This window comes from Mixia osmundae (assembly GCF_000708205.1).
Source record: "Mixia osmundae IAM 14324 unplaced genomic scaffold scaffold_10, whole genome shotgun sequence".
Lineage (NCBI taxonomy): Eukaryota > Fungi > Basidiomycota > Mixiomycetes > Mixiales > Mixiaceae > Mixia > Mixia osmundae.
The window spans coordinates 112,051-138,407 of record NW_014575554.1 but is presented as its reverse complement, the minus strand read 5'-3'; the positions used below and the strand labels follow the sequence as shown (position 1 = coordinate 138,407).

The window sequence follows — 26,357 nt, the reverse complement described above, 5'->3', positions numbered from 1 at the left end:
ATGATGGCTGTCGACGCGCAATATGCTCACCTTGTACGGCGTGTCTCCCGTGTGCAGCATGAGACCAACGCTACAAGTGTGCGAGCATGCTTTCGCGGCTTGCATCTGCCGCGATCCTGATTGCGACCGTCCGTGCGGTGGAAGTAGATGACAGTCTCGGCGTGCCTCCAATGCAGTGGATCAATCTCTCCAAGCAGCTCAACGCAACCGGCTTGTCTCCACCTGCCCTGTACGGTGCATGTCTCTCTGCACCGACACTAGCCGCTTCAACCAGCACAAAATCTGGCTCTCTGCTTCTCTTTGGAGGAAGGCAAGTCTCGCCAGAAGCAGAGCTTGGCGCAATTGACCCTCTCACGATCCATCCAGGTCAAGTTCGTCTGCTACCTCTGGCACATATCTGCTCGATCTCACTACGCTCAGCTGGAGCAAACCCTCGCCGCCGAACGGATTGAGCGCCGCTCCCAGCTCTCGCAGCCACTCGACCTGTACGTATGACTCTGCATCAAATTATCGCAACGGTGTCGCACTCTTCGGCGGACTTGCCAGCGATGGCACGACAGCACTCAACGATCTCTGGCTCTTCGATTCGCTCTACGAATTTTGGACTCGAGTCGACACGCCCGATGGCGCTCAGCCTACATGGTCAGCCGTAGGCGGCATCGATCCAACGTACACCAGCTCGACAAATACTTCGAATGCATTCGTACTCGCCGGTGGTATATCCAAGGCCAGCGACGCTCTCCAGACAATCTCGTTGCAAGGCCAAGTCAGCAGCAACGTGCAATCTGCAACGGCAAGCCTCAGTGTCCTACAGCCTTCGTCGGCCGGGCTGCTCCAACGGTATGGTGCGGCAGGAACGATTTTGCCTGGCTCCACACTCGTGCAGTATAGTGGCTGCAATGCGACTGCGACCTCGGCAAAGACATACCTAGATAGGGCTCCCGATCTCGCCTGCGCCCTGTCTACAATCAGTGTGGCCACCATGGGATCTTCCTTTGATCCTTCCGATCTCGGCAAAGCAGCACCCAGTATCTCATCTTCACAAAGCTGTCCCGCAGCTCGGCTGGGCGCGGCTATGGTACCTAATCTCAACAGTGCCAATGCTGCATTTAGCTCGCAAGCTCTATTGATAGGTGGCGCTGTGGACACGGACCAATACGATGCATTACATGCTGGCGAAGTGGCCGTCTATAGCGCATCTTCCGCAACTTGGATGCGAGTCATCCCTGCGCCTGACAGTGACGGATCGTTCCCGAGCTTCGGCCTAGATATCAGTGCTGTCTCTCTGCAAAGTAGTATCGGGAGCATCAAAGGTAGCCGTGCAGTAGATTCAGGCGCCGTCGACGTCATCATCTATGGCGGCCGCGACAGTACGTCTGGTCAAGCTTCAAACGCAATGTGGCTGCTTCGCCTTTACGGAGGCTCGGTGGCAACGCCAGGAAATGCGAATAATATGACATTCTTGGACAGTTGTGCGGTCCAGAAAGCACCCAATGGTAGCCCTGCCGGATCTACCGATACTACGGCCGGCCTATCAGCTTCGATGCTACATTCTGTACTCGGGCTTTCCTCCATCCTGTGCTTGTTGGCTGGCTTCGTCGTGCTCAGAGCAGCCATACCTTCTGTGGAAGGACTCGAGGGTCAGCTATCGGCAGCTGCAGCTGCTTGCACATCTTCTGCCATCGATTACAGCGGAATAGCGTTGCTCTGCATCGGATGGGCGACCGGCGTCAGCTCTCTCATGGCTGGCCTCCTCCGCACAAAGAGCACCGATAGCCACGAGACCGCGTCTCTGATGAATGTGCTCGATCAATCGAGACATGCACAGGCGGCGCTGGTCTACTGTGCTTTGAGCTATTTGGCGCTGCCCTGTGCACTCTTTGTGCGCTTGGCGCGCTACCGCAGCGCGGTCTACGCGAGACCGCCGACTCCAGCCCAGAAGCTAAGACACGAAATTTCATCTGTCCAGCTTGCTATGCTTGATCGAGATGTTGCAAGGGAGGGCTACGACGAGTCACCCGCAACGAGACAATCGCGCACCCGTTCCTTCATCAGCTACATCTCGTCTGTCACATCCAAGCGACTATCTGGCGCTTCAGATCGTTGCCGCGATTCCAGCTCGTTCAGGGTTGTCAATCGTCGCGTTCGCGCCAGCCAGGGCACTCTCGCTCTGCCTGGGCAGCACTCGCCTGAGCCAAGTTCGACGAGCTTGAAAATACAAGGCAGGTCAATGAGCGAGCTCAGCATGGGTCCGATCCAGTCAGGGTTGTGGCAAGCTCCTCCACGACAATCGCCCGCCCTCCGGCTGCTATCTTTAGTAAATCCAGACAACCCAAGTGACTTCAGCCGGCTCGCTATAGCAATCCGCTGCTTGACGCATGCCGTGATCGGATTTGGCGTGGCACTCTTGCTTGGCGCGGCATGGAGCTGGCGGCAAAGCCTGTTTGCACTTCTGTGCTGCATCGTGGCGGGCTTCTACATTGCCGTCATACTTCTAGCTCTGCGCGGTCGGCCTGGACAAGCAGCATCACTCTTTGTCACACTACTTTATCGGTGGCGGTCGCACGGCAAGTTAGACGAACGAGTGAAGCCGGATCCTGCGTGTCAGCAACAGAACCTGATCGCAGCCTGGGTGCAAGGCCATGGAGGCTTGCACAACGCACAATGGGATTCGAATGACGATGACGATCAGCTCGAGCGAGAGATGAACACGCGCGATGTTGCCGTCGTAACTATTCCTCGACAGCAATTGAGAGTTGTCAACTGAATGCCAACCGGCATCACATCGCTTCATAGATCAATATTACCAGGTCGCTCTAGTCACGGAGAAGTGCACAAGCGACAGCTTCATTGCACACGTTTTCATATACCCTGGTCCTTGCATTGCGACATTAGCCCGATCATTTACAACGAATTTTTAAGGTGCGATTAAATGTGCTCGACTTCGCCGGTGTTGCTCTTGGTAGGGTTGAGCAGTGCCGGTCGCTTGTCTTCTGGCAATGCTGCTGCGCCCTCGACGTCGGCAGCGTGGACATCCTGCTGGATCAATTGTCTTCGGTACTTGTTGGAGTTGAGGATCGAAGAATTGCGGTACAGGATATCGACTTGCTCGAGCGATAGACCCTTTGTCTCTGGGATGAGGAAGAAGGCGTAGACAATGCACAGCAGACATGTGGAGCCCCTGCAGTGGCATCGTTAGTATTGTATGGGCGCTAGGCTGGTGTCACGACGTACCAAAGGAAGAACACCTTGACACCGAGGCCAGCCTTACCGGGGCCAGAGTCGACGAGGTAAGGAGTGGCATAGCCGATACCGAAGTTCCACAGCCAGTTGGAAGCGGTGGACATGGACATTGCCTTGGCGCGAATGGCGAGCGGGAAGATTTCACCACAGACGACCCACTGCGCAAGACATGTCAGTCGACTACTTTGAAAAGGGCCGGAAGGAACGTACGGCGAGAGGACCCCAGGTGGCAGCAAAGTGGGCAATGTAGATACAGACGAATGCGACAAGGACCTTTTGGCCGGCTTCATTGGAGGTGGAGATGGTGACACCGACGATGGCGACGAGGTACTCGCAGACACACATGCCGATAGCTCCGTAGATGAGCAACCAACGACGACCAGCACGATCGACGAGCAGGATGCCTGGGACGGTCATACCGACGTTGACGACGTTCGTGGCGATGGTGATGAGGAAGGGATTGCTGATACCAGAGCGCTGGAAGAAGGTAGTACCGTAGTAGAAGATGAAGTTGATACCAGTGAGCTGTTGCATCGCCTGGAGGAAGATACCGGTGAGCGAACGGAGAGCGTTGCGGCCTTCGCCAGATCGGAAGCAGTCTAGGTATGACGTGGCACCAATCTCGCGTTCGTGCTGAAGAGCGGCGGTGATGTCTGCGAATTCCTCATTGACCTCAGTGCTGTCGGCATCGGCAGTCAGGACGCGGCCGAGCGAGCGGCGGGCGGCTTCGTCGCGGCCCTTCATGATGAGGTAGCGAGGCGATTCGGGCAAGAGTGCCATACCGCCGGCAAGGATAGCTGCCCAGACGAACTGGATACCGATGGGGATACGGTAGGCTGAGGCGCTGTCGTGGTTCTTGGTGGCATTGACGACGATGGCGGCGAGCAATAGACCGATGGTGATGGCCCACTGGTAGCAAGCTACGATACCGCCACGGATCCACTTGGGCGCGCATTCGCTCTCTGCAAGAAGCGGGTAAGCTCTGGTCATGGCATGAGAGAAGCAGATCGAAACGCACGGTACATGGGCACAAGGCACGAGACCATACCGACACCGAGACCGGCAAAGACACGACCGACGACGAAGAGGGGGATCTTGGTGGCAGCAGTCTGCAGGGCGACACCGATGGAGAAGACAATGCAAGCTAGCTGAATACCGAGCTTGCGACCAGCAAGATCACCGAGAGGGAAAGCGAGGAGAGCGCCAAAGAAGGTACCGGCCGAGAGAATTGAGGTTACGAGCGAATCCTGAGAAGTGGTGATGCTGTAGCCAGAGACGGCAGTCGCGTCAGGCGAGCCAAACGACTGGAGCCAGTATGGCATGGCCTTGACACCGGAGATGTAGCCGGTATCATAGCTGTTGAGGTCAGATGAGCATCGGCAAGTAGAACATGATGCTAGCCAGCAAGGTTGCTTACCCGAAGAGGAGACCACCAAAGGCAGCAAAGGTGACCATGAGGATGGCAGGGACCTTGGACTTGCCAGAGGCGGCAGACAGGTCCATGGCATACTTGCCCTTTGCTGGCTGGGAGCGAACGACAGGCTGCTGGTGTTGAGGCGAGCCCGTCTTGTCCATCGAACTGATGCTGTTCTTCTCATCGGTGAGGTGTGAAGCCATCTTTGCGAGCTTGCAAGTGTGTCGAGTGCAGGGGCGAGATGCACAGCAAGCTTTATATGACCTTTTGAGGCGCAAAGTCGCAGCCAAGTCTGGAGCCAACCTCGCGCCCACTTTTTCTCTCCCCCGCGTTTCTCGCCCGCGCTGTCCACGTTTCGGGAAGGTCTGCGCGCTGCCGAACTCCGGCGTATTACACTAGCACGGTTCACGATCAAGAAGATGGAAAGCTAGAAATGGTCAGACGATCAGGACTGCAGGTTGAGCCCAACAGCAATTCGGTTCTAGCTGCCAAGACCCCACTGATCGGACATGCCTTTTGGGATCGAGGAGGGGGGTCGAGTCTTTGCGCTGCTGCGAGAAGGGGTCTCTTGACCCAATCCTTCGTACATGCGGAGATCGACCTCGCGAGCTGTCGGGGTGCGCCTCTGTTCTGCCGCGCGTGGTCGTGCAGAATGAACTGCGAGGCTGCTCCACTGGTGCCTGGCCACGCGTCAGGCTTTGAGTGCAAGCCCCGTGGGGTCGGACATGCTATCTAAGTTGCAAAAACGGTTGGCCGAAGCGCATAACGCCCAATTGGCTGGCTATGTCAGTCGACAGCTACGAAGGCGGGGTAAGTCGCCCGACCGAACGACCCGAGCTCGTGGTGCGCGTCAGTGCCGGCCACGAAAGCGCCTTGGGTGGTGCGAGCGATGGTATACGTGGTTCCACACAGAACAGACTGCACATCGACATCCTCGCCCAGGTCGACGAAGCAAGGCTCGCCTCCTCCCAGACCGCCAACTTGACCATTCGTGTCGTCTCCGAAAACGTAGAGACCGCCTTGACGAGTTACAAATGCGCTGTGAAGATCGCCTGCTGCTATCTGAACGATCTCGAGCTCGTCTGTCTCGATTCGCGTCGGACGTTCGACTCGGACTGGTCGCGTGACGCCCAACTGACCAAATCGGTTATCGCCCATCCCCGACAGCCCGCCTGACTGGCTCAGGAGCAGAAAGTGCGCGCCGCCAGCGACAAGCTGCTCCAGCTCGCTGGCTTCTTCGCTGAGACAAGTCCATGAGCTTGCACACTTTGCCGAGCCGAGCCACAAGTTGCGCCCTGCCGAGATCAGAAAGAGCCCGGTGGCAGACAAGCACGCGTCGTCAACCATCGTCACGCTTGCAGGCATGACGAGCGCTCTGTGCATGCCGACGAGCTTGCCATCGGTCAGGACAGCATCGAGCTGATCGTGGCCAAGCCAGCGTTGGATTGATTCTGGCACAGGCATCTCGACTCGCTCCAATGGCATGCCTTGAACATGATAGCCGGTCGTGGAGGAGTCTGAAATTGCAGACGACGAGGAATAAACTCACTGCTGCGTGGCATATTGAGCACCTCACGTACGATAGATGATCTGGCTAGTCGTTGCAAAGAGCCGCGTGAGATCTGATTTGTCCCCGCGCTCTGCACCAAGGCAGTCATTGTGATGTGTCCGTGCAGGATCCCCTGCCCAAGTCGGTGGATCTAGTGGAGACATTGCAAGTGTCAGACAAGGACATTGATGTGTTGATCAGCCAGGCCGGGTGCCTCGCACAGAGCACTTTTGATTTAGGCGCCGCGCCAATTGGCCAAGCGCGCAGGCAAGCCAGTCGACGAACAGCAGGCAGCGAACGAGATGCTCGCCTCTTTTGGGATCAAGATCGCATCGGTGAGGCACATAGACTGGCAGGCGGGAGCCTCTCAATCAGCTGGCATGTTCGCAAGGTCTCAAGCTGCACGATTGCTATAACGAGTCGGGCACGTCACCAACGATCCTAGCGACCAGTCTGGACGCGAAGTCGTACGGACTGCGGCTCGAGATGTCGGGCGGTATGTCTCAGAGTGAGACTGCTCCCGCTATGGCCCTCAGGAGGAGCAAGAACGACATCTTTGGCACTTCTTGGCGTACAGAGGCGCCTGACCTACCAAACCCTACGCCAGCCCCCCCTTGGGCAGACGCAGGCTGGCAGAGCGAGCCTCGATATGGCTCTAAGCTAGATCAGGCCACTCTCGTACAACAGAACAGTGTCTCTTCGACGACGCCGCGCCGTTCCTGGCTCGATAGCCCGTTGCCCAAGGTTGACAGAGCTGTACCGCCGGTGCCTATCATTTCGCTCGATTTGGGACTCTTGACGCCGCATTCCAGCGATGAGCCAGGCCTGCTTACGCCCGGCTCTCACGAGCGCCCCTCTCTGCCCGATATTCTGCCATCGTCGTCATCAGTCAAGCTTAGGCTCTACAAGACGCGGCAGTTCTGGCTAGGCTCCGGCCGGCATGCCGATGTCTTCTTGTCGTCGTACGCACAGCAGGCCCATGGCGAGGGTCCGGGTGCATGGCAGCTATGTGCTGCAAAGCAAGTCCATATGGACCGTGAATCGCAGCTCGAAGGATTGACAGAGGCGTTCATCATGGGCAAGCTTGGCAAGGCTCGTCCGCCCCGCAGCCGACTATCTGACTCTGCAGATGTCAATGAGCCAGGTCGGTGCTATCTACTAGGCCTCCTGGGCGTCAAAAGCGAGCTGGACGGTGTCGAGAGCGAGCCGAATTTGCCAGGTGTTGCATTGCGATCTCAACAGGCAGCCGCCACGTCAGAATTAGGACTCGGACTGCCCAAGCCCAAGCTGAGCCTGAACAGACACCTGAGACACCTCGATGTTGCTCCTGTCGAGGAGATGCAGCTACGTACAGCAGAGGGCAGGCCGCGATCGGGCTCGCTCGGTGTCATGAGTTCTCATCATTCTCGCGCCGTCAGCGGGGCGATGGGACGGACGCACGTAGACGCAGAGCGCCATCAAATACCACGCGCTGTCGAAGTGCCTTTGCCACCTGGCGTTCATGCGGACTCGCATGCCGCGCCATTGTCTACCAGCCTGCAAGAGCCATATACGCCGATCGCATCTGGATCAAATGATGCCTTTCTGCCGCTCTCTGACGATCGCTCGTCACTTCGACGCTCAGAATCTGCCCGTCAACCCGCTTCTTTCCATCACCCGCGCGGACAGCGGCACGGATTGGCTTCCATACAAAGTGCGCATGAGCAGCATCCCCACGAGACTCGCGGTACATCCCAACTCATCTTGCTGCTTGAATACTGCCCCCATGGAAGCCTGTACTCGCTCATGCGAGCGGAGCCGACTCGGCTATCGCGCAAGATGTGGTTTAGATGGGCAATCCAACTCGCGTCTGCTATTGCTTGCTGCCATCATCGAGGGATCTTACATGCGGATATCAAGCCTCAGAACGTACTGGTCAGCTACTTGCCAATGTCACGATTGTGTTGTGGCTGATGTCAGGTTTGAGCAGCTTGCAGCTGATTGGTCAGTGAGACTTTCCGACTTTGGCGCCTCCCGCCCCATCTCTCGACGACGGCCACTGCCCGATGACCCCATAGGTCTCGGCACGACTGTCTATAACCCTCCAGAGCTTGTCAGACCTCCACCCTCTTCCTTCTCGTTCGAGGCCGACATCTTTGCTCTAGGCGTGACGTTCAATACCCTCATCGTCGGTGGTGAGCCGTACAGAGGTATCTCCTCGCCAGTCGAGCAGATGCTATGGGTCTTGCGCGGCGGTTACTGGGAATGGGAGGAGCGCCAACGCCTGATGATGGGCACATCGAGCAGCAGAGCCTCTTCTGTCGCCGGCACGCCGAAGCATAGCAAGACGAGGACTTCGATCTCGCTCGCGACGGAAGCGCTCTCGCGCAAGAGCAGCGTCAAGAGCAGCCGCGGTCGTAGCGATAGTCTGCAGACTGATTTCGGGCTGAATGACCTCGGCAATCTGTCTGGCTCTCTGTCTGGGTCGCTGAATGATGCAGCTCGATTTTCGTTCGGTGCTGCAGCGACGCCATCAACAGGCGCACCCATCAAGCAGCACATCAGCTCGCGCCTAGTAGCGACATTGCTCCGTCCTGAGATCGATGCGGACGAAAGTCGAGAGATCGACAAGATTCCCTCTCCAATATCACCAACGGACACCTCCCGCAGGAGTCCAATCTCGCCCCTCGATGACGCATGGTCAGATGATCAGGAACATCTACACGATGACTATGCCAACACGAGTACAGAGGTCTACTCTGACCACACTCCCTTGCAATACTTTCTAGACGGTGTACACGTCGTGCCGGAATCGCTCCGAGAGCTCCTGCGCTCCATGACATCGCCGCAAGCACAAGATCGTCCTACCATAGATTACGTCTGCGCTGCACTAGATAGCCTCGCCACATTGCTCTGAATGCTACCAGCACTGCCGCTTGTTGCTTATCTTATTGTACTGCTTGTATCGCATGACATGTATGCATGTCTTGTAGTGATGAGCTCGGGCCTCACCGAGGGCTGCATGGCTGCCGAGCGATCGGGAGTCAGGATACTTTCGACAGATCGAGCGGCTGTTGCGAGTCTCGGTCGAGCTTGCATGGCAGGTGTCAGCCTCGGGTGGAGACTGCTCAGCGCATGGCTTACGAGCGTACTGGTCTGCAGTATAATATTGACCTTGCTCCTGCTCCTTTGCTGGTATCAGATGATCATCGTCGCGCGTAGAACGAGGCGTTACGTTTGGCAACGAGAGGAGACAAGAAGGATATGTCTGCCAACGATTCGTAAAAGTCTTTGAGGCGAGCTCAACGCCAGCGTGGCCGCTGACAGACAAAGAAGGCTTCGCGACTTTCGTCTCTTGACGACACTGGCTTGAACACCTGGACGCGTTCGAAGCGAGGTTCCAAGGAGTCCCTTTGCCAGGCAGTAGCGATGTCGGAAGCGAGATGCTTCATAACGAGCGCTGCCGAGTTTGCCGACGCAAGGTGGGCGAGGGCAAAGTCGAGCACGGCAGAACAAAGATCGATCGAGTGCTGGCTATCTCGCACGTCATCGCCAGACAGGTTGCCCAACATGTCACTCAAAATGACATCGACTTTGGCCGCTTGACGCGATGTCAGGCTTGTATGCTGTCGTATGGCCTGGACGAATCTAGTGGTCACAGGAGCACTGGTGAAGTCGCCTCTGAAGGCTTGTACTCCTGGGAGTATGCTAGCGAGAGGCGAAAGGGCTAACAAGTCGATTGCGAGCACTGCGCCATCTGGCTCAATGCGAGACGAGGCGTATTGTGACCATGCACCGGGAGCAGCACCAGCGTCGACGACGATCATGCCCGGACGGAGGAGTCTGAATCGCTTGTCAATCTCTGCGAGCTTGTGATACGCCCGGGAGATGGGCTGGACAGAGTCATGCTCGACTGCACGGGTGCGTTTGTGAGGATCCTTGGCCGCTCGTCTGAGCCATTGGCCGCTCGAGCCTGACTTGTACCTCTTGACGATGTGTGTGCCGAGTGGTACGAGGTCATGTTGGCGGAACCGAGGCGTCGCATGGAGCATCCGCTCGGGGTTCCTCAGAGAATTTGTCGACCGGCTAATAAATCGAACGTCACTCGCAAACGGCAATGACGGAGGTCACTCCTGGCGATCTGGCCATCCTTCGTGGTCTCACGGGAGCGCCAACACCAGCGCTGACGAGGGCTAACGTCGCCGGACTGGCCGCTGCGCCCATCGCCTCTTCATCTCGAGACAATCTGGATGATCACTCTCAGGCCGGCTCTCACGTCGCTCGGCTCAAGAACTGGGACAGACGGCCCCAGCTCGATCCGCTCATCTTGGAGACTGCAGCTCTGAGCGGTCCACAGTGCGTTTGCTCGTTGTAGGCTGTTCGGTCAGCATGCTGAAAGGAGCACAGAGTGACGAGGAATCACTTCCTGCACGAGTTTTATCCCCATCTGAACCCTTACCAGCGATGCGACATCGAAGCAGACGATGCGCTTGAGCAAGAAGATCTCGCGGAAGCAGTGACCGGGCTGCGCATACGGGACAAGGAGGGCCACAAAGTACGCCTCATCTCTCGACAGGCACCCCGACGAGAGCGACTGGCCAGGGAGGAACGCGAGCGCAAGGAGAAGAAAGCCAGAGAGCGGCTCGAGGATCTGGCAAGGGAGAAGACCTGGGCGAAACAGCCCTCTTGGATCGTTCCTCCCTCTGAACCGCCGGTACGAGCACGCGCACATCGGCAAAGCACCTCTGGCTCGAGAGCGCCCGCGCCTGTTCCTGTGCCTGTCAAGGTCGTCTGTCATGTACGCACAAGGGTGCCGACGCCGCACGGCGAGATGTTCTTGCATCTTTATCGCAATAGCAAGGACCGCAAAGAGCACCTTGCATTCGTCATGGATCGCAACCAGCTCAGTGAGCCCAACGAAGCACAGGTCGGCACAGATCAGGCGACATATATCCGATCACGCTCGCTTGATGCCAGATGGCGCAACACAGAGACAGAGACGGAACGACTTGTCCGAGGCGCTTTCGTCGGCAGACTCTCTGCCGCCCACGCCGAGCCATCTACCTCGGTCGAGTACGTAGAACCTGTGGATCGCGCCACAGGCGTGAACATGATGAGCGAGCCGCCGCTGGTCAGGATACACAGCGAATGTTTTACCGGCGAGACTATTGGGTCTCAGCGGTGCGACTGCGGCGAACAGCTGGACGAAGCTTTCAGATTGATCGCTACACATCCGTCTGGTCGAGGCGTCATCGTCTATCTTCGACAAGAGGGCCGAGGCATCGGCTTGCTCGAGAAGCTAAGGGCCTACAACTTACAAGATCTCGGTCATGACACCGTGACTGCAAATCTCCTCTTGGGTCATGGCGCAGATCTACGCACATATGATATTGCTGCCGCTATCCTCAGAGATCTAGGTATCGATCAGCTCAATCTGCTGACGAACAACCCGGACAAGATGCAGCAGCTCGAACGCGAGGGAATCTCCGTCGCAGAACGCGTACCGATGGTACCTCGAGCCTGGCGTACGCAGCTCGCTTCGACACACCGCCGGCGGCATAAGAGGCGTCAAGAGGACGTTCGCACAGATGTGCTCGATTTCTCTACCGACCCAGAAGATTCGGATTCTGGCGCAGAATCTGACGAGAATCATATCCTGCGACGGTCTGGCGTCGGCATGATAGGCGCGGGCATGACGCAGAGCACAGAGCTCGACAAGTATCTCGAGACCAAAGTACAACGCATGGGTCATATGCTCGATCTACCCTCCGGTGCAAGTTCGCCCGACCTAGGCGCAACGCGACAGCGGAGTGCTGCCTTGCGACCTATGGCCAGTGTGCCACGCGCAACGATCCGCAGACCGTCCAAGAGTAAGCCCACACATCGTGCATTGGCCCAAGCGAGCATCGTCGGTGGCATACGATCCCAGATTGGCTCCCCAGAGCCCTTCCTTGGCGTACCAGGCTTATCTCCATCTCACTCGACGACACAGTCCAAGAGCACGGCGGCGACACCGAGCCATACGAGTAATTCTGATGCCGAGAACGAGTCCAATCGTATGGCAGACTCGATCCAGAGCATCGGCGCTCTCACAGACATACACACTGACCCGGAAAGCCTCGATTGCAGCGAGGGCTGTAGCTGTCGACCCCACTCGTAAAGAAATACTAGAAACAGCAGTGCATTGTTGTCGTCAATTACATATCATGATAGAAAGCATGTGCCGAATCATACAAGCCAGGAAGAATTCAAGAAAGGCGGTGTTGACCGCGGTGTCGCTTTCGCAAGTCATTACTTAGGTGTCGTTTGCCGAGTACGAGATCGGCGTCCAGCGCCTGAGTCGTCTGAGGTAAAGCTGTCGTCGTCGCTGGGCCGAGATTAAAGTTGTGCTGTGTAGGTGGCTCGATGACGCCGCCTGTCTTGGGCATGTGTGTAAAGTGATACGCGAGCGTTGCGCCGACGACGACAAGGATGAGGAGACCGGCTAGCCAGACCCACTTGACGAAGCCTTGCGTCTTACGCTGCTCGGCCTCAAGCCATCCCCTGCGAGACATGTCAGCACCGTAATGATTGCGGTCTGGCCAGCATGCTCACCCATTCGCATTTTGTTGTTGCGAAGTCTTCTGCGCGACTGAGAATCGTTTCCAGAAGCGGTCTTGTCCAGTCTCTTCGTTATTGAGCACGGCGCGAGTATTCTTCTCGCCTGCAAGGACGAAGCGATCGTTCTCAGGATCAGCGTGCTTGTCGTCGAAATCGTCGCGATGGGCTAGCGCTGCATTCTTGTAGCTGCCATTGCGCGAGTCCGGCGAACCGACGAGAGTTGAAGTCGCACTGGCCGCGCTTGCAAGGGGCGGGCGGACGTATGCGGCTGCCTGTCGTGCGGGTAAGACGAGCTCGCGAGGTGCGTTGGAGCGCGCGCTGCGTTGAGGCTGAGGTGCATACTGAGCTGTGGGCTGTTGTGTATAGGCAGGGGGTGGAAAGGATGGACTGCTGCGCATACCGGGATTATACGGTTGTCTTGCTTGCTGCCTTGCAGGAGCTGGCGCGGCAAAGTAGCTCGCTTGAGCCTGATGTGACATGGGCGAGCGACCATCTGGAGGCGAGGGTGTGCCCATCTCTCGTGCTGCCTTGCGCGCTTGCTTCTGGTAGAAGTACTGGGCAGACTGGCGATCCATCTGGGGGATTCATTTCGCAAGTCAGCGCCCCGTCTGCTGGCTCGCTGGAGATGCTTGCCTTTGTATCAAATCAAGTCAATGTAGAGGTCCAGCCTCTGTCAAATGGTGCGTGTTGGCGTGTGTGTGTGTGTGTGTGTGTGTGTGTGTGTGTGTGTGTGTGTGTGTGTGTGTGTGTGTGTGTGTGTGTGTCGGTCGTCAGATGTGTGTCTGGTGAACGGGCCGCTTTGCTAAGTGCGATCCTTGGGCAAATGAGATCTAGTCGCGCAGTCGGGTCTGAGAGATCAGTGCAAGGCCAGCAGCCTTTCAGTCAAGCGAAAGGCGGATGAACTAGCGCGCGCGACACCCTTCTTTCCAATCCGGTTCTACAGGCCACGCGTCGTCGTGTCGGGTCGTGTTCGATCGGCGATCGCCTTGCTCCCCGTCAGCCGTGACGTCACAACGCAGTACATAAATGCGTCGTAACCGCTCCTTCGTCTTCACCTCACCTTTGGCAAAGCTTTACCGTACTACACACACTTTATATACATAAGCAAAGATGCAGACTGTCAAGGACGGTTAGTACTTCCCCCTCTACGCGCCCCAGGCCGTTGCTGATGGATCTCTCCTCTTTGCAGCCGCTAACTACGGTTGGTCTCGTTCCGTGACCTCGTGTCTGCCTGCCTGACCTCGTCTTTCCTTTCCCTACAGTCTCGGAGACCGTTCAAGGCTCTGGTGCCACCGCCAGCAAGGAGGCAAACAAGAACGTATGTCATCTTCCCTGCTTTGCACCGCATCAGCTGACCCTGGTCGACGTGTAGGTCGCCAAGTCTGACGACGCATCCCTCAGCACGCGCGCAACCGCCGCAAAGGATGCCGTCAGCGACAAGATGGATGAGTCCAAGCACGACGCCAAGTACGTTTTCCCAGACCGATTGTTGTGTCAACGTGCTGACATTAGATCCAGGTCCGAGGGCTACGAGCAGAAGCTCAAGAACTAAACGGTTCCCTATCACGTTCATCGTAAGAGCAGCACTCGTTGTACCGATGCATTGAAGCACCCGTCTTAAACGTCATATTGTTACTTTTGCTTGAGTCTGGCTCTTCGGTCCATCTGAGCGCCCGCCACGTTTATCCTCTCTTGCGCAAATGCGCCTCGTCAAGCGGCACATCGACAAAGATCTGAGCGGCTTCATCGTGCTCCGGGCTGAGCGGGATGAAGACATCTGGCATGCCTACAACCTCATCCAGGAGGGTGACCGCGTGCGAGCTGGTGCAGTGCGACGCATCCAGTCCGAGTCTTCAACGGGCTCTGTCGAGTCTCATCGCATCAAGCTCAACTTGACCATCAAGGTACAGAAGATTGCCTTCTCGGCCGCAGCCTCATCTTCCTCGCTCTCGGCCACAGCAAACGCAGGCACAGTCGAGAACGGGCTCACCTCCACGACCAATGACGCGCCCGCCACCGTTGCATGCGGGCCCGGCTCATCGGGAGGCGAGGGCACGACGCTCCACCTCTCTGGACCTGTCGATGCAGAGTCTCAGCATGTCAAGATGGGCTCTTTCCATACGCTCGATCTCGAGCCCGGACGCGATTTCACTATCATCAAAGAGCCTGGCGAATGGGACAGTATAGCTCTCGAGCGAGTGCAAGACGCATGTCAGGAAGGAACATCAGCCGAAGTCGGTGCTGTCATTTGCAATAATGGTGCGGAAAAATGCGTGGAGCACTAAGGGATTATTGACATGCATACAGGTCAAGCGAATGTCTGCTTGATCACTCAACATACGACCATCGTCAGACAGCGGATCGAAGTCGCTGTGCCTCGTAAGCGCAAAGGCGGCGGTACTGCCCTAGGACAGGAAAAGGTAGCGTCTCTCCTGGTGGCCGTCCAGAGATGCTTATGGACCGACAGGCTACGCAACGGTATCATATGCAAATCTACCAAGCGATACAACGGCATTTCGATCTCGATCAGCTCAAAGCCATCATTATAGCCTCGCCCGGCTTCACCAAAGAGGGTGTCCTTGACTTCATCTTCGCGGAAGCAGCGCGCACGTCGAACAAGCCCCTGCTGGTGGCGCGGTCGAAGTTCTTGCTCGTGCACTCGTCTTCGCACCACGTGCATGCGCTCACGCAGGTCTTATCGAGTCCGGAAGTGCGTCTGGTCTGCTTGTGAACAAGAAGCGGAAGCTGACTTGATCTGCACAGATTGCGACGCAACTCAAGGATACTAAATTTGCGCGCGAAGGACTTGCATTAGACAAGTTCGTCTTTCTCCAGCGATTCTTCCCTTGTGCTGAATGTGCAACAGATTCTTCCGCATGCTCAGCACGGACGAGCTGCGCGCTTGGTATGGAGAGAGCCATGTGCTCAAGGCAGCCGAAAGAGGCGCTATTGGCACGCTGCTCATATCAGACAACCTCTTCAAGTGAGCCTCTGATTGTTCTGCACCCTGAGTCAGTCTGATGACGAGGAGCAGATCGAGCGACTTTAAGCGTCGGCGTCGATTTGTGCAATTGGTCGAGGAAGTCAAGCGGTACGGAGGCGAAGTGTTCATCTTTAGCAGCATGCACGAGAGCGGCGAGCGTAAGCCTCCACTGCTGTGACACCTCACTTGGGCTAACGGCCGCTTTTCTGCCGAATAGAGCTCAATCAGCTGACTGGAGTCGCTGCAATCTTGACATATCCGCTCGACATCGAAGTCGTCGAAGAGGAAGAAAGGCAGGAAGAGGAAGCGAGACAAGCAGCCGCCGCGGCCGAGGAACCTGTGTTGGAAGCTAACCCTAACCATGCATGATGACTTGTCGATGGGTGGAGTCCTCGCCACAGACAACATGCAGCAGTCGCGTCTGATCTGATTGACATTTCCCCTGAAACCGACAACTTCGCTACGATCGAGATGTCCTTCAGACCGACCCGCAAGGCGACAGTAGCTGCGCAGGCAATCTTCAGGGCAGAAGCTGGTCAGCAAGCCAAGGACGACGACCTCTTGCCCTCAGATGAGGAAGATGAGGATTTCGTCGTACCGGACGAGGAATCCAATGGACGGCGCAAAGGCAAGAGCAAAGCCGAAGCGAACGGCTCTGATGCTTCGTCGGACTCGAGTGATTCGGATGACGGAGAGAATGCAGAGCTGGAAGCCTTTGGCGCCGTGTCAGGCGACGAAGTTGAGCCTGACGAACATTTGGGCGCAAGTGGCAAGCGGTCCAACGGTGACGGCCGGAGCAAGCGCAGGAAGGTCAAGCGTGCCAAGCATGATCATGCACCAGCTGAATCAGTAGACAAGGGGTATGCCAGAGCTTGCCCAGCCTTTCCAAGCTCGTCTCATTGAGCTTCAATGGACAGTCTGACCAAAGAAGCTGTTGACGATTTGTGGGCGCTCTTCAATAACGACACAGCTCCTCCATCAGCACTACAAGCGACAGCACCAGCAGATGCGACAAAAGCGACCCTGCATAATGTGCCTGTGTCCACCAAGAAGATGATAAGGATCACGCGCAAGTATACTTTTGCGGGCGAACAGGTCGAGTGGGTCACGCACCATCAAGGTGTCTCTGAGCATACTGATGCGAGTGTTCGATCGACAGACAGGAAGTCGAAGTGGAGGAAGACTCTGCCGAGGCAAGAGCGTTTCAGGGCTTACCTGCCAACGACGAGCAAGCCGCTGGCGAACCACAGACGGCAGCGGATGTCAGCAGACCTGCGCTCACCTCGGCTCGACCAGGTCATCGCAGACCTCGTACGTCGCTGCTGGATATGCACACCAAGCTCGGACTCAAGCCGCCCAAGATGACGACGCTCGAAAAGTCAAAGCACGACTGGAACAAGTTTGTGGCGAAGGAGAAGATCTCTGATGATCTTGCCAAGGCACGCAAAGACGGCTATCTCGAGAAGCAAGACTTTTTGCAACGCGTGCAGGACAAGAAGAATGAGCAATACGAAGAGCTCAAGGGCGCAGCACGCATCAATCCGCCTGCATGAGCTCATACAGCCTATTGCTTGCTCAAGCTTATTGCTTGCCTAAGAAGATGGGCGGCACTCTTATGGGCTGGATCGTCGTCCTGGCGATGTCCCACGCCTGGCCTGAGACGTAGATGTCGCTTTCGAGCTTTCGACGGGCATCCTCGATTGATCTCGCGCGATAGATCATCACGCTGCCGATCATCTTGGCAGCGTCATTCTTTGCAGGATCGTCCGAAAGCATCGCTCCCGCGAATGCTACCGCACTGCGTCAGGCCTTGCTCAAAAGACAATGTGGAAAGAGCGCGTACGCAGATGACCGTTTTTGTGCGCTGCCTCTACGCCCTCGAAATGCTGCGCACGAACGTTCATCCTGTCCGTCGATGGATGGGCTAAACGGCCGATGTAGATGATTGCAAGCGCCTACCTTTTGCTGTCCTTGAGATCGGGACAGGTACACAAGTAATAGTACTCGGGCGTGTCGCCCAGCTGCTCGTCGTAGACTTGCTGATTCGTTCCGCTTGATGACATCCTGATGTGAAGTGGTCTAGCTCTTGGCAGAGATCGAAGCGAGAGCCTCTGTGTGAGCAGTCGTTGCATCGACGGTCCGCCCAAGAATTGCGCGCTTGATCGACAAGCGCAGGCACCATGACGATGCTGGCCTCACTGTGCGGACTGAGGAGCGCTCTCTCGCCGAGCCTGCTCGTCGGACCGTCATCCCAACTGACAGGTCAGCAAGTCCGACATCGGTCCCAGCTCTTCCCCAGACGGACAAAGTATCGCAAAGCGCAGAAAGGCCGGGTACCTCTTCGTACGGGAGGCTCGACCGTAGGCACAACAGTAGAGCATGGAGACTATGGATTGAGAGTCAAAGAGGGATGTCAGCTGGCTGCCAAAGTCCTCACGTCATGCGAGGCAGCCATCAAAAGAGGCATCAAACCCGTCAAGGGCGCCAAATGGTCTGCTGTTCTTTGGCTGTCATACACAACTCAGGCTGATTGAGGGCATGCAGCTATTTGAGGGTCTTCCCCGATATACCTGTCTGCATCAAGGGCAACGAGACTCGTATGGGCAAGGGCAAGGGTACTTTCGAGTATTGGTCCTGCAGGTAAGCTCGTCAGCTTGGTTCAATTGTGCAGCCAGCTGATGTATAGCCGCAGAGCGCCAATAGGGACAGTCCTCTTCGAAGTAGGAGGCGGTGACATACGGCCAGAGATCGCAAAGACAGGTTCGTTCATGCTCCTTTCTCGTCCGACGCGCTGATTGACAACCATCGAGTAGCGCTCAAGCTGGCCGCTGCAAAGCTGCCCGTCAAAAGCGAGTTCATCACAAGGCAGAGTCTACCCATGGCTGGCTATGTCGAAGTAGCGGAACACTTCCGACCAGGCAAAATGGGAACGATCGCACGCGCACAGCTCGAACAGACCGCAATACCTGTTACGCAGAGCGAAGTCGAGCAGCTCGCGGTGTCTGCCAACGCTGCATGATGTGATCATTGCAGTCTTGCTCCTCTTTGCATGCGAGCCGACTGGGTCTGTGCGCAGAGCTGACCATTGACTCACGCTCTTCGAGGCGGACGAGCCTCTCTCTTGGGATCCACAAAAACAGTCCCTTGCTCTGAGACACCGTCGTGCTACTCTACAGCACGATGACAGTAAGCAGGTGTGCAGATCGACTGTCGAGAGTGTATACGACTCTCTGGCCCCTCGTTGCATGTGGATTACTGATCGTACCTCTAACACTTCACCTCGGGCCAACCGCCCTATCGAATCAAGCTCTCTTGCGCTACAAGCATACAACGAATCCACATATCGACGGTTTCGAGTTCACCCGGACTACACTGCGAACTGAAGAAGCCGATGTCGATGCGCTTGAGCGATGGCTCAATGCTACGCAGGCTCGGATGTCGTTTAGCAACTCGACCGATCTTGCGCTTTTTGACCAGGCACACGATCTACAGCGTAGAGGGATTGGAGACACGATCATCAAATATCTCAAGAAGGTATGCACCTCTCTCGTATCCCTTGCCTTGTCTAACCCTCGAGAGCAGGGAATCCAGGCTCTGCCGCCTTTGTGCGAGCTCGGCAATATTTTCGATCTTTTCAACGTGGACCCGAATGACACTTCACTGCTCAGCGAGCTGGAAGGGTTAGCAGGCGCCCTTTGGTGAGCTCACTGATGCTCTGCAGTGGCGATCTGCAAGCTGACTAGCAAATAGTTCTCTCATCGTGCCAAAGCGTAACAACAATAACAAGCGAATGCTTTCGCTGCCATACGCTGAGGAAAGGTTCGCGATTGATGGTGGGTCTATGGAACGCAAGATCGAACTCAGTCCCTTCGCGCTCTGTTACATCGAAGAGACCGAGCTTGCACATCATCGCTCATGCGTCTGGTCCGGCAATGTCAACCGCAGCGATATTTGGTCCTCGCACGTCGCAGACGACAGCAGCTTGCGCCATGTGCCGGTCGCGCTCGCCATCCTGAGTGCATTACACTTGCTCGCAGCCGCGATCGCCGTCACACAACTCATCAGGAACATCTCAGGGCATCGACTACATCCATCGTTACATCACTCGATGCGAAACGCAGCGACAGTCGCAATACTCATCCTGTGCGAGATGGCCGTGCTGCTCATACTCGCATTCCGTCTTGGCCCACCTGGATCTGTTCGCTTTGCTTCGGGCTTCGATGCGCTCACGGGTACAACTGCACTCGCCATCCTTGGCATGGTCACGACAGATCGCTCAGAAGACCAAGCATATGCCTACGAATCCGCATCTGATCCCTACGAAGTCGTATTGAGCGACGACGAAAAGACCAATACCCCCGTCTAGCCTCGTAAAGACCCGGCAACCGGTTCGCCCTCACGATAAGCCCATCGCAGTCAGGTTCGGGGACGAATCATGATACTGCAAGATTTGGTCGGCGGTTGTCGCATTGCAATTTTGGCGTTGGACGCGTCGAGGACGTCGAACTCGCGTGGCTTACGTACGGATACTCTTTCTACCCGCGCACTCTTCCTTGCTCGGTTAAGATCCATCGGCAAGATCGTACGATTCGGCCGGCAGGGGACATATAAAAGGACTGAACATCTCGCCCTTTCCCCCAAGTCTTTGAAGCCCAAAGAGATCTACTTTTGCTGGACGAGAGTACCCTTCGCGAGCCTCAAAGCATCATACGAACGTATTATAAGCTGCATAAGCCTACTACTATAATGGTTCAAAGCTTGCTGTCAAGACCTCAAGTCAAGATGGCGGGTTGTGCGGTCATGTCGCACTTTGCTCAGACGGCGCCTATCCAGATCTATCCTCGCTCTGTCGCACGTATCGTCGTCAACCTACCTCGCTCCCGCCGCAAGCCGACTTGGGGTNGGGAAGAAGACGTCGTGCTTCAGTCAGCATGGCTGCGCTCTTTCACTACCGATGGAACGCTGGCCACTCTGGATATGGACAGACCACCCAACAAGTCCATGNCGCCTTATGTGACGAAGCCGAAGATAGAGCTCAAGGCAAAGGCAAAGAAGTCAGTTCGTTTTGACGAGACGGTGACCGTGCATAGNTACCCTGCACCCATCACCANGTCGGTCGCTTTCAGCAGCCGCATTCAAGTCAGAACTTACCAGCCGGCGAGACCTCGCCCGGCAGTGATCTCTGCGCCTGCGATCCCCAAGATCGTCCTCACCTCACCAGGTTGCACGGAACGCACTATCTTACGAGCTCAGCCTGGGCCGGGGGCCAATCCGGTCAAGAAGCCTGCCGTCGAGAAAGTGNTTCCATTCAAGGACATCAAGTTCANNACTCGCTTCTCGAGACGGTCAGCGCTTTAGTGTTGTCGCATGCTTGCTNGCGNGAGTCGCGTCGCCGCGCTGAGTCTGAGGGTCTTGGTCTTTTCTGGGTTTCTTCTGAATCTGAATGAGCTTGCTCTTGTGCTGACTTGCTCTTGTGATGATGTGCTGATGTGCTAACTCTGCTGACGTGCTGACTCGCTGTTGTGCTGACTCTACTGACGTGCTGACTTTGCTAACGTACTGACTTTACTGACATGCTGACGTTGCTAACGTACTGACTTTACTGACGTGCTGATTTTGCTAACGTACTGACACTGCCAAAGTGCTGACTTTGCTGACGTACTGACTTTGCTATTCTGCTAACTCTGCTGTTGTGCTGACTCGTTCATGTGCTGACATTATGCTCGTGCTTACACTGCGAAGAGCTGACCTTGCTAACATACTGACTATACTGACGTAATGACTTGGCTGACATACTGACCCTGCTGACGTGCTGCCGTACTGACACGTTCTCGTACTGACATCGCTTATGCACTGACTCTACTGATCTTACTGACACTTTGCCGAGCTGACTGACTGACTGACTGACTTGCTGTCATGCTAACCTATTCATGAGCTGACTTTGCTCTCGTGCTGACTTGGCTGACAAAACTAACATATCGACAGATGCCTTCGTGCTGACGCCTTCATGCTGAAGAGCTGATTGATCAATATATCCACGCGCTGACCGGTTGGAATGGCGTTGACATGCTGACACGCTTAGGCGCTGACTGGTCGCTGTCGTATTGATACGCTTCTACGCTAACTGAATGCTACAGTCCGGACTCTGATGAACGATTGGAGCGAATGCAGCGACATTGTTCGCGATTAAGCTTGCCATGCCGTGCGAGGATCTCGGGCGAGGGTCTGGTGCTGAGACTGAGTGCAGCTAGGCATGATGAGCTGGTAACAAGCAGATGCTCCTACTAATCATTTGACCGCGCTGATGTGACGGGCTTGATGGCGGCTGATCTCAGACAGTGTTTAAGCTGAGCTTATCGAAGCTAAAGGATAACGCCGGAACCAGCTGACGGAGCTTCCGCAAAGTTGTCCTGATTTGAGAGGTCATGGTCGATCATGGTGCAGACGTCAGGCAGATCCGACGGCTTTCTTCGAAAGACAGGGAGAAGTTCTTGAAGATCGAGAAGGGAGTCCACCGAGATATGAAAGGACAGCGAGCCATGCAGTGTCGCACAGAAGCGACGCAAGCGTGGCTGTCGCGCTCGCGTCGTACGGGTCGTACCGAGCTCTGCCAATTGACGACGTCATCGACAGCAAGCGAGGCCATTGCTGGGCCCTTCATCCAGCTCCAGCTCGTACCAACATTCCCTCGTCCCGAGCTTGTAGCACCTAGATCAGATCAATGGTCGCGTATGGCATATGGGAAGCACGACAGCGCTATCAGCTCTCGACGATGCATTCGCCGCCGTCGTGGCCCAACTAGGCAGTGACCACAAGGGCAGGTTGACAGAGGCAAATGTCAGGCAGCTCGCGCTACTCTGCGGCAGTGACAATGTCCTCATGGGCGCTCTCGAGCTCGTAGACCATGGCGATGGCAAGTTGGGGCTCCTGAATCTGCCTAAATCGCTCGCCGGCTCATGTGATGAGGACAGTGTGCAAAGCGTCGCTCGAGAATAGCGAACGCTCTGCCTACGTCGTTGCCGGATCGTCGAGCTCGTACACGATCACTCCAGGCTTGACGGACTCGGGCGAGAAGAGCTCTCTGCGCCCATTCTGCCCCTGTCCTGCGTTCGCCCAAGTCTGCTTGCTACAAGCCAGCCATCCGTTTGTGAGTTCTTGAGCATCAGGTATGCCTTTCTCCTCTGACGCTGTGTAGTGCAAGCATGTGCTAGCGGCCATGATTGCGATTCGATTGGGCAAAGTCCAACAACGCACGGTCTCGCTCGATATCCTCGCAAAGGCTTGCAGTATGTAGAAGCATATATGCATGGTGCATTGCGTATACAAAGTGTGCGAGATGCTGCTGCTAAGAGTCTCATTGCTTTCGCAGCAAGGGCTCATTTTCCGTGCCTGCAACTTTTGAGCCGGGCGCAACGGGCGACTGCGCAGGCTCTTCTTCCTCCCTGATATCGCTTGTAAAAGACGTCCTTCGACTTGTCGTCGAGGATTCGACAGCACCGTTGCGTACCCTGTCTTTGAGCACGTCGACTTTGCGCGGAGCAGGCTCGCCCCCCTTTAGCTTGACTTTTTGAAATGCGCGAGCGGTCGGTCCGTTCTCTGGTGCATCCTTGTCTGCCTTCGAGATGGTACCATAAGCTGCATTGCTAGGCGAGAGCGTCAACGAAGGATTATCAGAGACTGCCATGGGTGTCTGAGGTCGCGATTCGGGAACGATGTTCCTTCGTGGCGATGTTGTGGAGGACTCTTCGGCGTTCGGTCTGCCCGCCTTCCTGCGCTCGATGACGCCGCGAAGGAGGGGCGTGAGTCCTTTGCCCCTTGCAGAGCCTTGTGGGCCCTTGCGAATGACTTTGATCTTGTTGTGAACGTCCACAAAGACATCTGCTTGCCTGTCAGCTTGGATGCACACGGGGACCGACAGTCACTGACCTGTTTCGTCAATGATCTCTTCGCCAATCATCTCCTCAATGACATCTTCCAGACTGACAACTCCCATCGCGCCACCGTTTTCGCCTGGCGTACTCGAAACGAGCAGAATGTGAGATCGGCCTTGCTGGAAAAAGTTGAGCGCTTCCAGGCATGACATATCTGTGCCCGTCTCTGGTAAAGCTGACAACTGGAACGCGCTCGCCGGAAAGGCATCTTCCGGATCGTATGTAATGAGCTTTTTGATACTGCCGGCCTCGTGACGGTCAGCTCTGAGCTGATGCTAGAGTAGCGCGACATACAGAAGCATACCGAGGAAGTTGCCCTTGTGGCCGGTCTCGTGCACGGGTACACGCGAATAGCCAGCATCGAGGATCTCCTTAACAGTCGTTTCGTCCAGAATCTGATCAGCAGCGAGCGAGAAGACATCATCGATCGGCGTCATGATCTCTTCTACCGTCTTCTCGGACAACTCGAGCACACTGCTGATGATCGTCACTTCATCCTCGTCCAGATTGTCCGAGCCTAGATGACGGTGCAGGCCGACGAATGTCTTGAGCTCTGCTTTGCGGTAGGTCGTGCCGTGATCCTCGCCGAGCAGATAGTCGAGCAGCTTGGCGATGGGGTAGGCGATGGGAAACTCGACATACATCAACATCAGCACAAAGGGACAGCAGCGAGCGCCAATCGAGAGACCATATCGCACGCAAATGGCTGGAGTGGGTGAACGACTATCAGCTTGGGCTCGTCATCATGCGATATACACACATTGCGGGATAATCCTATCACCTTGTATCAGCGTGTGTCTTGAAGAGGTAGCGAAGGACGTACTCTCCGAAGATGACAACGAGTGCAGTTGATGCAACAACGGCACCGACGCCGCCGCCCAGGACTGAGTCACTGCGTGTCGATCTGTCAGCTCAGAGTGCTATGCATAGCTCGTGTCTTGCTCACAGGAAGATGGGCAAAGATTCGTTGACGACGACGTTTGAAAGTCTGCCAGATCAAACTGACGTCAGCTTAGCATATAGCTGATACGTGCTCAGCTGACAATAGGACGACGAGAACCCAATGTCTGCCGCGATTGAGCAGCTTGAGAACTTTGGTGGCTTGATCACGTTCTTGTTCGCTGCCAGACGTCGACATGACTTGCAGGTTGACCTGTGTACCTCGATCAGTGTGAACATGTCAGCAAGGCGATGTGCTGACCATGTCGAGACCCATGAGACCGAGCGTCAAGCCTGCAGACCCAAGTGAGCGACAAAGCGCGTTTGTCAAGCTTGGGATGTACCTGCAAAGATTCCGCCGAGGAGGACGAGCACGACGATGAGGCCGAGCTTCATCCAGAACTCGGGCGAGCCTGGCGTCACATCAGGTGCATCGGGATCGTCTTTCTTTGATGTATGAGCGAGTATATCAAGCATGACATTGCCCCTGTAGCTTGAAAGAGGCACAGCCAAGACGTGCGGTACCGCCGTAGTGAGGAGCACGAGCAACTTGCCGAGCGCTAGCTGCGTGCTCCTGACGTGTCCTGATCGTGCGCCATGACCGAGCAGAGCAGCCGATGATGCAGCTCGAGGTGGATATAGTCGAGAGCGAGGCGATCTTGTCATGCCTAGCGAGCAGTCTCGCCGTGCTCAGTATGCTTCGTCCGAGGTGATCTCACGCCGCTCGACTGGCGTGCAGCAGCTTCGTGAAGAGCAAGGACCAGCGAATTTCGGCTGAGCGAGCGAACAGCGTCACCGCTATGCGCTTGTGCCCCGGTGGAGTGACAACCTCGACGATGAACGGCCTCCCACCACCTGCCTACGAAGCGACGGCCACAGCACACGCTCGCAGTCGGAGACTACAGCTACTAGACCTACCCCACGACCTGATCTTGCGCAGTCTCGCCTGCTTGTCATCGCGCACGCTTGCCGAGTCTGTCCGTCCAAGTTGCCGACTGCTCTGGCTCTTCGCTAGCCATCTCCTCCGTCAACGCTTCGTCAGTAGCTACGCTGACAAAGTACAACCCGGTCTCTCCTCTGACCCGCTCGATCAAGCGTACGATGTCGGGCCAATGCACTCTACAGATTTGGTAGAGGCCATCGCGATCCCGCCACGCCATCGAGAGACGCAGGTGCTCGATCAGTATGCTGTCCTCATGGTCAGGATCAATGCGCTCAGGACAGAGTCTGAGCTCCACGGCGAGAGGAACTTCAAGGAGAACGATCTGTTCAGTGTCGATCAGCCGCGAGCGCGACTCGAGGATCTGACGGCAGCTGCTCTTGACGAGCTTGTCGATCCTCAGCTTGGCGAATTGCAAGGGAGAGATATCAGTATTAGGCTCAGCCGACGGGATGCCGTCTTGACCTTGCCTGTTGGTGGTCCGGCCAAAGGCAGACGACCCGACATCAAGCCCAAGCGCATCGTGCAGGTCAAGTTCAGAGACAGTCGTGATCTCGAAGGCATCGCTGTCGAGCTCGCACAGTCACTGATCGATGATCCGCCGCGACTAGGCATGCGTCACACGATGGGCACGGGTGGAAGAGAGCTCGCATGGTATGAGGCACGCTGAACGGGTTGCAACGACATGATCGATATTCATTAATGGTATCATACACGCTATACGGAATCCCCCTCTGTCTAAGTGCAAGTGCTGTCAATGTTGTTGTATTGATGTGATA

At 56.1% G+C, this 26,357-nt stretch overlaps 17 protein-coding genes across 17 annotated transcripts; 11 read left to right on the top strand and 6 right to left on the bottom strand.

Moving 5' to 3' along the window:
• Positions 1 to 86: 86 nt before the first annotated feature.
• On the top strand, positions 87 to 2,921 carry L969DRAFT_96387 (uncharacterized protein; the record flags this gene model as incomplete). Its single annotated transcript, XM_014710398.1, has 3 exons — positions 87 to 310; positions 367 to 2,728; positions 2,811 to 2,921. 3 exons carry the CDS (start codon positions 87 to 89, stop codon positions 2,919 to 2,921), a joined length of 2,697 nt encoding a protein of 898 aa, XP_014565884.1.
• Positions 2,922 to 2,928: 7 nt separating this feature from the next.
• Positions 2,929 to 4,860, bottom strand: L969DRAFT_53148 (uncharacterized protein; the record flags this gene model as incomplete). The annotated part of the gene is made up of 5 exons (XM_014710397.1): positions 2,929 to 3,181; positions 3,235 to 3,401; positions 3,454 to 4,205; positions 4,262 to 4,599; positions 4,661 to 4,860. 5 exons carry the CDS (start codon positions 4,858 to 4,860, stop codon positions 2,929 to 2,931), a joined length of 1,710 nt encoding a protein of 569 aa, XP_014565883.1.
• Positions 4,861 to 5,142: 282 nt separating this feature from the next.
• L969DRAFT_191581 (uncharacterized protein) lies at positions 5,143 to 6,417 on the bottom strand. The gene has a single exon (XM_014710396.1). The coding sequence runs from the start codon at positions 6,140 to 6,142 to the stop codon at positions 5,444 to 5,446; it is 699 nt and encodes a 232-aa protein (XP_014565882.1). The 5' UTR covers positions 6,143 to 6,417; the 3' UTR covers positions 5,143 to 5,443.
• A 73-nt stretch (positions 6,418 to 6,490) lies between these two features.
• On the top strand, positions 6,491 to 9,275 carry L969DRAFT_89852 (uncharacterized protein). The gene is made up of 2 exons (XM_014710395.1): positions 6,491 to 8,120; positions 8,176 to 9,275. Exons 1-2 carry the CDS (start codon positions 6,693 to 6,695, stop codon positions 9,100 to 9,102), a joined length of 2,355 nt encoding a protein of 784 aa, XP_014565881.1. The 5' UTR covers positions 6,491 to 6,692; the 3' UTR covers positions 9,103 to 9,275.
• On the bottom strand, positions 9,129 to 10,012 carry L969DRAFT_96383 (uncharacterized protein; the record flags this gene model as incomplete). The annotated part of the gene is made up of 3 exons (XM_014710394.1): positions 9,129 to 9,277; positions 9,330 to 9,453; positions 9,515 to 10,012. The coding sequence occupies 3 exons, from the start codon at positions 10,010 to 10,012 to the stop codon at positions 9,129 to 9,131; spliced, it is 771 nt and encodes a 256-aa protein (XP_014565880.1).
• Positions 10,013 to 10,302: 290 nt separating this feature from the next.
• L969DRAFT_53020 (uncharacterized protein) lies at positions 10,303 to 12,345 on the top strand (the record flags this gene model as incomplete). Its single annotated transcript, XM_014710393.1, has 2 exons — positions 10,303 to 10,541; positions 10,593 to 12,345. 2 exons carry the CDS (start codon positions 10,303 to 10,305, stop codon positions 12,343 to 12,345), a joined length of 1,992 nt encoding a protein of 663 aa, XP_014565879.1.
• An 88-nt stretch (positions 12,346 to 12,433) lies between these two features.
• On the bottom strand, positions 12,434 to 13,360 carry L969DRAFT_53130 (uncharacterized protein; the record flags this gene model as incomplete). Its single annotated transcript, XM_014710392.1, has 2 exons — positions 12,434 to 12,728; positions 12,780 to 13,360. The coding sequence occupies 2 exons, from the start codon at positions 13,358 to 13,360 to the stop codon at positions 12,434 to 12,436; spliced, it is 876 nt and encodes a 291-aa protein (XP_014565878.1).
• Positions 13,361 to 13,806: 446 nt separating this feature from the next.
• L969DRAFT_53287 (uncharacterized protein) lies at positions 13,807 to 14,392 on the top strand (the record flags this gene model as incomplete). The annotated part of the gene is made up of 4 exons (XM_014710391.1): positions 13,807 to 13,914; positions 13,975 to 13,995; positions 14,048 to 14,103; positions 14,158 to 14,392. Coding segments are annotated over 4 exons (420 nt in total), but the record flags the coding sequence as incomplete, so codon positions are not given.
• Positions 14,393 to 14,446: 54 nt separating this feature from the next.
• L969DRAFT_89848 (uncharacterized protein) lies at positions 14,447 to 16,170 on the top strand. Its single transcript, XM_014710390.1, has 7 exons — positions 14,447 to 15,044; positions 15,093 to 15,205; positions 15,253 to 15,495; positions 15,549 to 15,604; positions 15,652 to 15,768; positions 15,820 to 15,926; positions 15,986 to 16,170. Exons 1-7 carry the CDS (start codon positions 14,486 to 14,488, stop codon positions 16,135 to 16,137), a joined length of 1,347 nt encoding a protein of 448 aa, XP_014565876.1. The 5' UTR covers positions 14,447 to 14,485; the 3' UTR covers positions 16,138 to 16,170.
• A 46-nt stretch (positions 16,171 to 16,216) lies between these two features.
• L969DRAFT_25732 (uncharacterized protein) lies at positions 16,217 to 17,763 on the top strand. The gene is made up of 3 exons (XM_014710329.1): positions 16,217 to 16,628; positions 16,686 to 16,868; positions 16,928 to 17,763. The coding sequence occupies exons 1-3, from the start codon at positions 16,240 to 16,242 to the stop codon at positions 17,319 to 17,321; spliced, it is 966 nt and encodes a 321-aa protein (XP_014565815.1). The 5' UTR covers positions 16,217 to 16,239; the 3' UTR covers positions 17,322 to 17,763.
• L969DRAFT_96378 (uncharacterized protein) lies at positions 17,350 to 17,831 on the bottom strand (the record flags this gene model as incomplete). The annotated part of the gene is made up of 3 exons (XM_014710389.1): positions 17,350 to 17,558; positions 17,612 to 17,673; positions 17,728 to 17,831. The coding sequence occupies 3 exons, from the start codon at positions 17,829 to 17,831 to the stop codon at positions 17,350 to 17,352; spliced, it is 375 nt and encodes a 124-aa protein (XP_014565875.1).
• A 123-nt stretch (positions 17,832 to 17,954) lies between these two features.
• On the top strand, positions 17,955 to 18,787 carry L969DRAFT_53099 (uncharacterized protein; the record flags this gene model as incomplete). The annotated part of the gene is made up of 4 exons (XM_014710388.1): positions 17,955 to 18,259; positions 18,313 to 18,408; positions 18,461 to 18,528; positions 18,582 to 18,787. 4 exons carry the CDS (start codon positions 17,955 to 17,957, stop codon positions 18,785 to 18,787), a joined length of 675 nt encoding a protein of 224 aa, XP_014565874.1.
• A 416-nt stretch (positions 18,788 to 19,203) lies between these two features.
• L969DRAFT_19339 (uncharacterized protein) lies at positions 19,204 to 20,134 on the top strand (the record flags this gene model as incomplete). Its single annotated transcript, XM_014710309.1, has 3 exons — positions 19,204 to 19,302; positions 19,351 to 19,466; positions 19,519 to 20,134. The coding sequence occupies 3 exons, from the start codon at positions 19,204 to 19,206 to the stop codon at positions 20,132 to 20,134; spliced, it is 831 nt and encodes a 276-aa protein (XP_014565795.1).
• Positions 20,135 to 20,514: 380 nt separating this feature from the next.
• Positions 20,515 to 21,790, top strand: L969DRAFT_96376 (uncharacterized protein; the record flags this gene model as incomplete). The annotated part of the gene is made up of 2 exons (XM_014710387.1): positions 20,515 to 21,089; positions 21,754 to 21,790. 2 exons carry the CDS (start codon positions 20,515 to 20,517, stop codon positions 21,788 to 21,790), a joined length of 612 nt encoding a protein of 203 aa, XP_014565873.1.
• Positions 21,791 to 22,347: 557 nt separating this feature from the next.
• On the top strand, positions 22,348 to 23,092 carry L969DRAFT_193346 (uncharacterized protein). Its single transcript, XM_014710386.1, has 3 exons — positions 22,348 to 22,681; positions 22,740 to 22,915; positions 22,964 to 23,092. Exons 1-3 carry the CDS (start codon positions 22,507 to 22,509, stop codon positions 23,060 to 23,062), a joined length of 450 nt encoding a protein of 149 aa, XP_014565872.1. The 5' UTR covers positions 22,348 to 22,506; the 3' UTR covers positions 23,063 to 23,092.
• Positions 23,093 to 23,122: 30 nt separating this feature from the next.
• On the bottom strand, positions 23,123 to 25,304 carry L969DRAFT_53374 (uncharacterized protein; the record flags this gene model as incomplete). The annotated part of the gene is made up of 9 exons (XM_014710385.1): positions 23,123 to 23,649; positions 23,695 to 23,939; positions 23,994 to 24,405; positions 24,460 to 24,473; positions 24,523 to 24,591; positions 24,646 to 24,687; positions 24,743 to 24,852; positions 24,901 to 24,932; positions 24,983 to 25,304. 9 exons carry the CDS (start codon positions 25,302 to 25,304, stop codon positions 23,123 to 23,125), a joined length of 1,773 nt encoding a protein of 590 aa, XP_014565871.1.
• Positions 25,305 to 25,474: 170 nt separating this feature from the next.
• L969DRAFT_96373 (uncharacterized protein) lies at positions 25,475 to 26,355 on the top strand (the record flags this gene model as incomplete). The annotated part of the gene is made up of 2 exons (XM_014710384.1): positions 25,475 to 26,195; positions 26,240 to 26,355. The coding sequence occupies 2 exons, from the start codon at positions 25,475 to 25,477 to the stop codon at positions 26,353 to 26,355; spliced, it is 837 nt and encodes a 278-aa protein (XP_014565870.1).
• Between the last annotated feature and the right edge of the window lie 2 nt (positions 26,356 to 26,357).

Excerpts from the sequence above, each read along its gene's own strand:
- L969DRAFT_191581 (XM_014710396.1), bottom strand. The coding sequence starts at position 6,142 with ATGCCATTGGAGCGAGTCGAGATGCCTGTGCCAGAATCAATCCAACGC.
- L969DRAFT_89852 (XM_014710395.1), top strand. The coding sequence starts at position 6,693 with ATGTCGGGCGGTATGTCTCAGAGTGAGACTGCTCCCGCTATGGCCCTC. Across the intron at positions 8,121-8,175 it reads TCAAGCCTCAGAACGTACTG|CTTGCAGCTGATTGGTCAGT; the intron begins GTCAGCTACTTG and ends AGGTTTGAGCAG.
- L969DRAFT_89848 (XM_014710390.1), top strand. The coding sequence starts at position 14,486 with ATGCGCCTCGTCAAGCGGCACATCGACAAAGATCTGAGCGGCTTCATC. Across the intron at positions 15,769-15,819 it reads ATATCAGACAACCTCTTCAA|ATCGAGCGACTTTAAGCGTC; the intron begins GTGAGCCTCTGA and ends GACGAGGAGCAG. Across the intron at positions 15,927-15,985 it reads CATGCACGAGAGCGGCGAGC|AGCTCAATCAGCTGACTGGA; the intron begins GTAAGCCTCCAC and ends TCTGCCGAATAG.
- L969DRAFT_25732 (XM_014710329.1), top strand. The coding sequence starts at position 16,240 with ATGTCCTTCAGACCGACCCGCAAGGCGACAGTAGCTGCGCAGGCAATC. Across the intron at positions 16,629-16,685 it reads GCTGAATCAGTAGACAAGGG|TCTGACCAAAGAAGCTGTTG; the intron begins GTATGCCAGAGC and ends TTCAATGGACAG. Across the intron at positions 16,869-16,927 it reads TTTGCGGGCGAACAGGTCGA|ACAGGAAGTCGAAGTGGAGG; the intron begins GTGGGTCACGCA and ends TTCGATCGACAG.
- L969DRAFT_193346 (XM_014710386.1), top strand. The coding sequence starts at position 22,507 with ATGGGAAGCACGACAGCGCTATCAGCTCTCGACGATGCATTCGCCGCC. Across the intron at positions 22,682-22,739 it reads GCTCGTAGACCATGGCGATG|TGTGCAAAGCGTCGCTCGAG; the intron begins GCAAGTTGGGGC and ends TGATGAGGACAG. Across the intron at positions 22,916-22,963 it reads TACAAGCCAGCCATCCGTTT|TGCAAGCATGTGCTAGCGGC; the intron begins GTGAGTTCTTGA and ends GACGCTGTGTAG.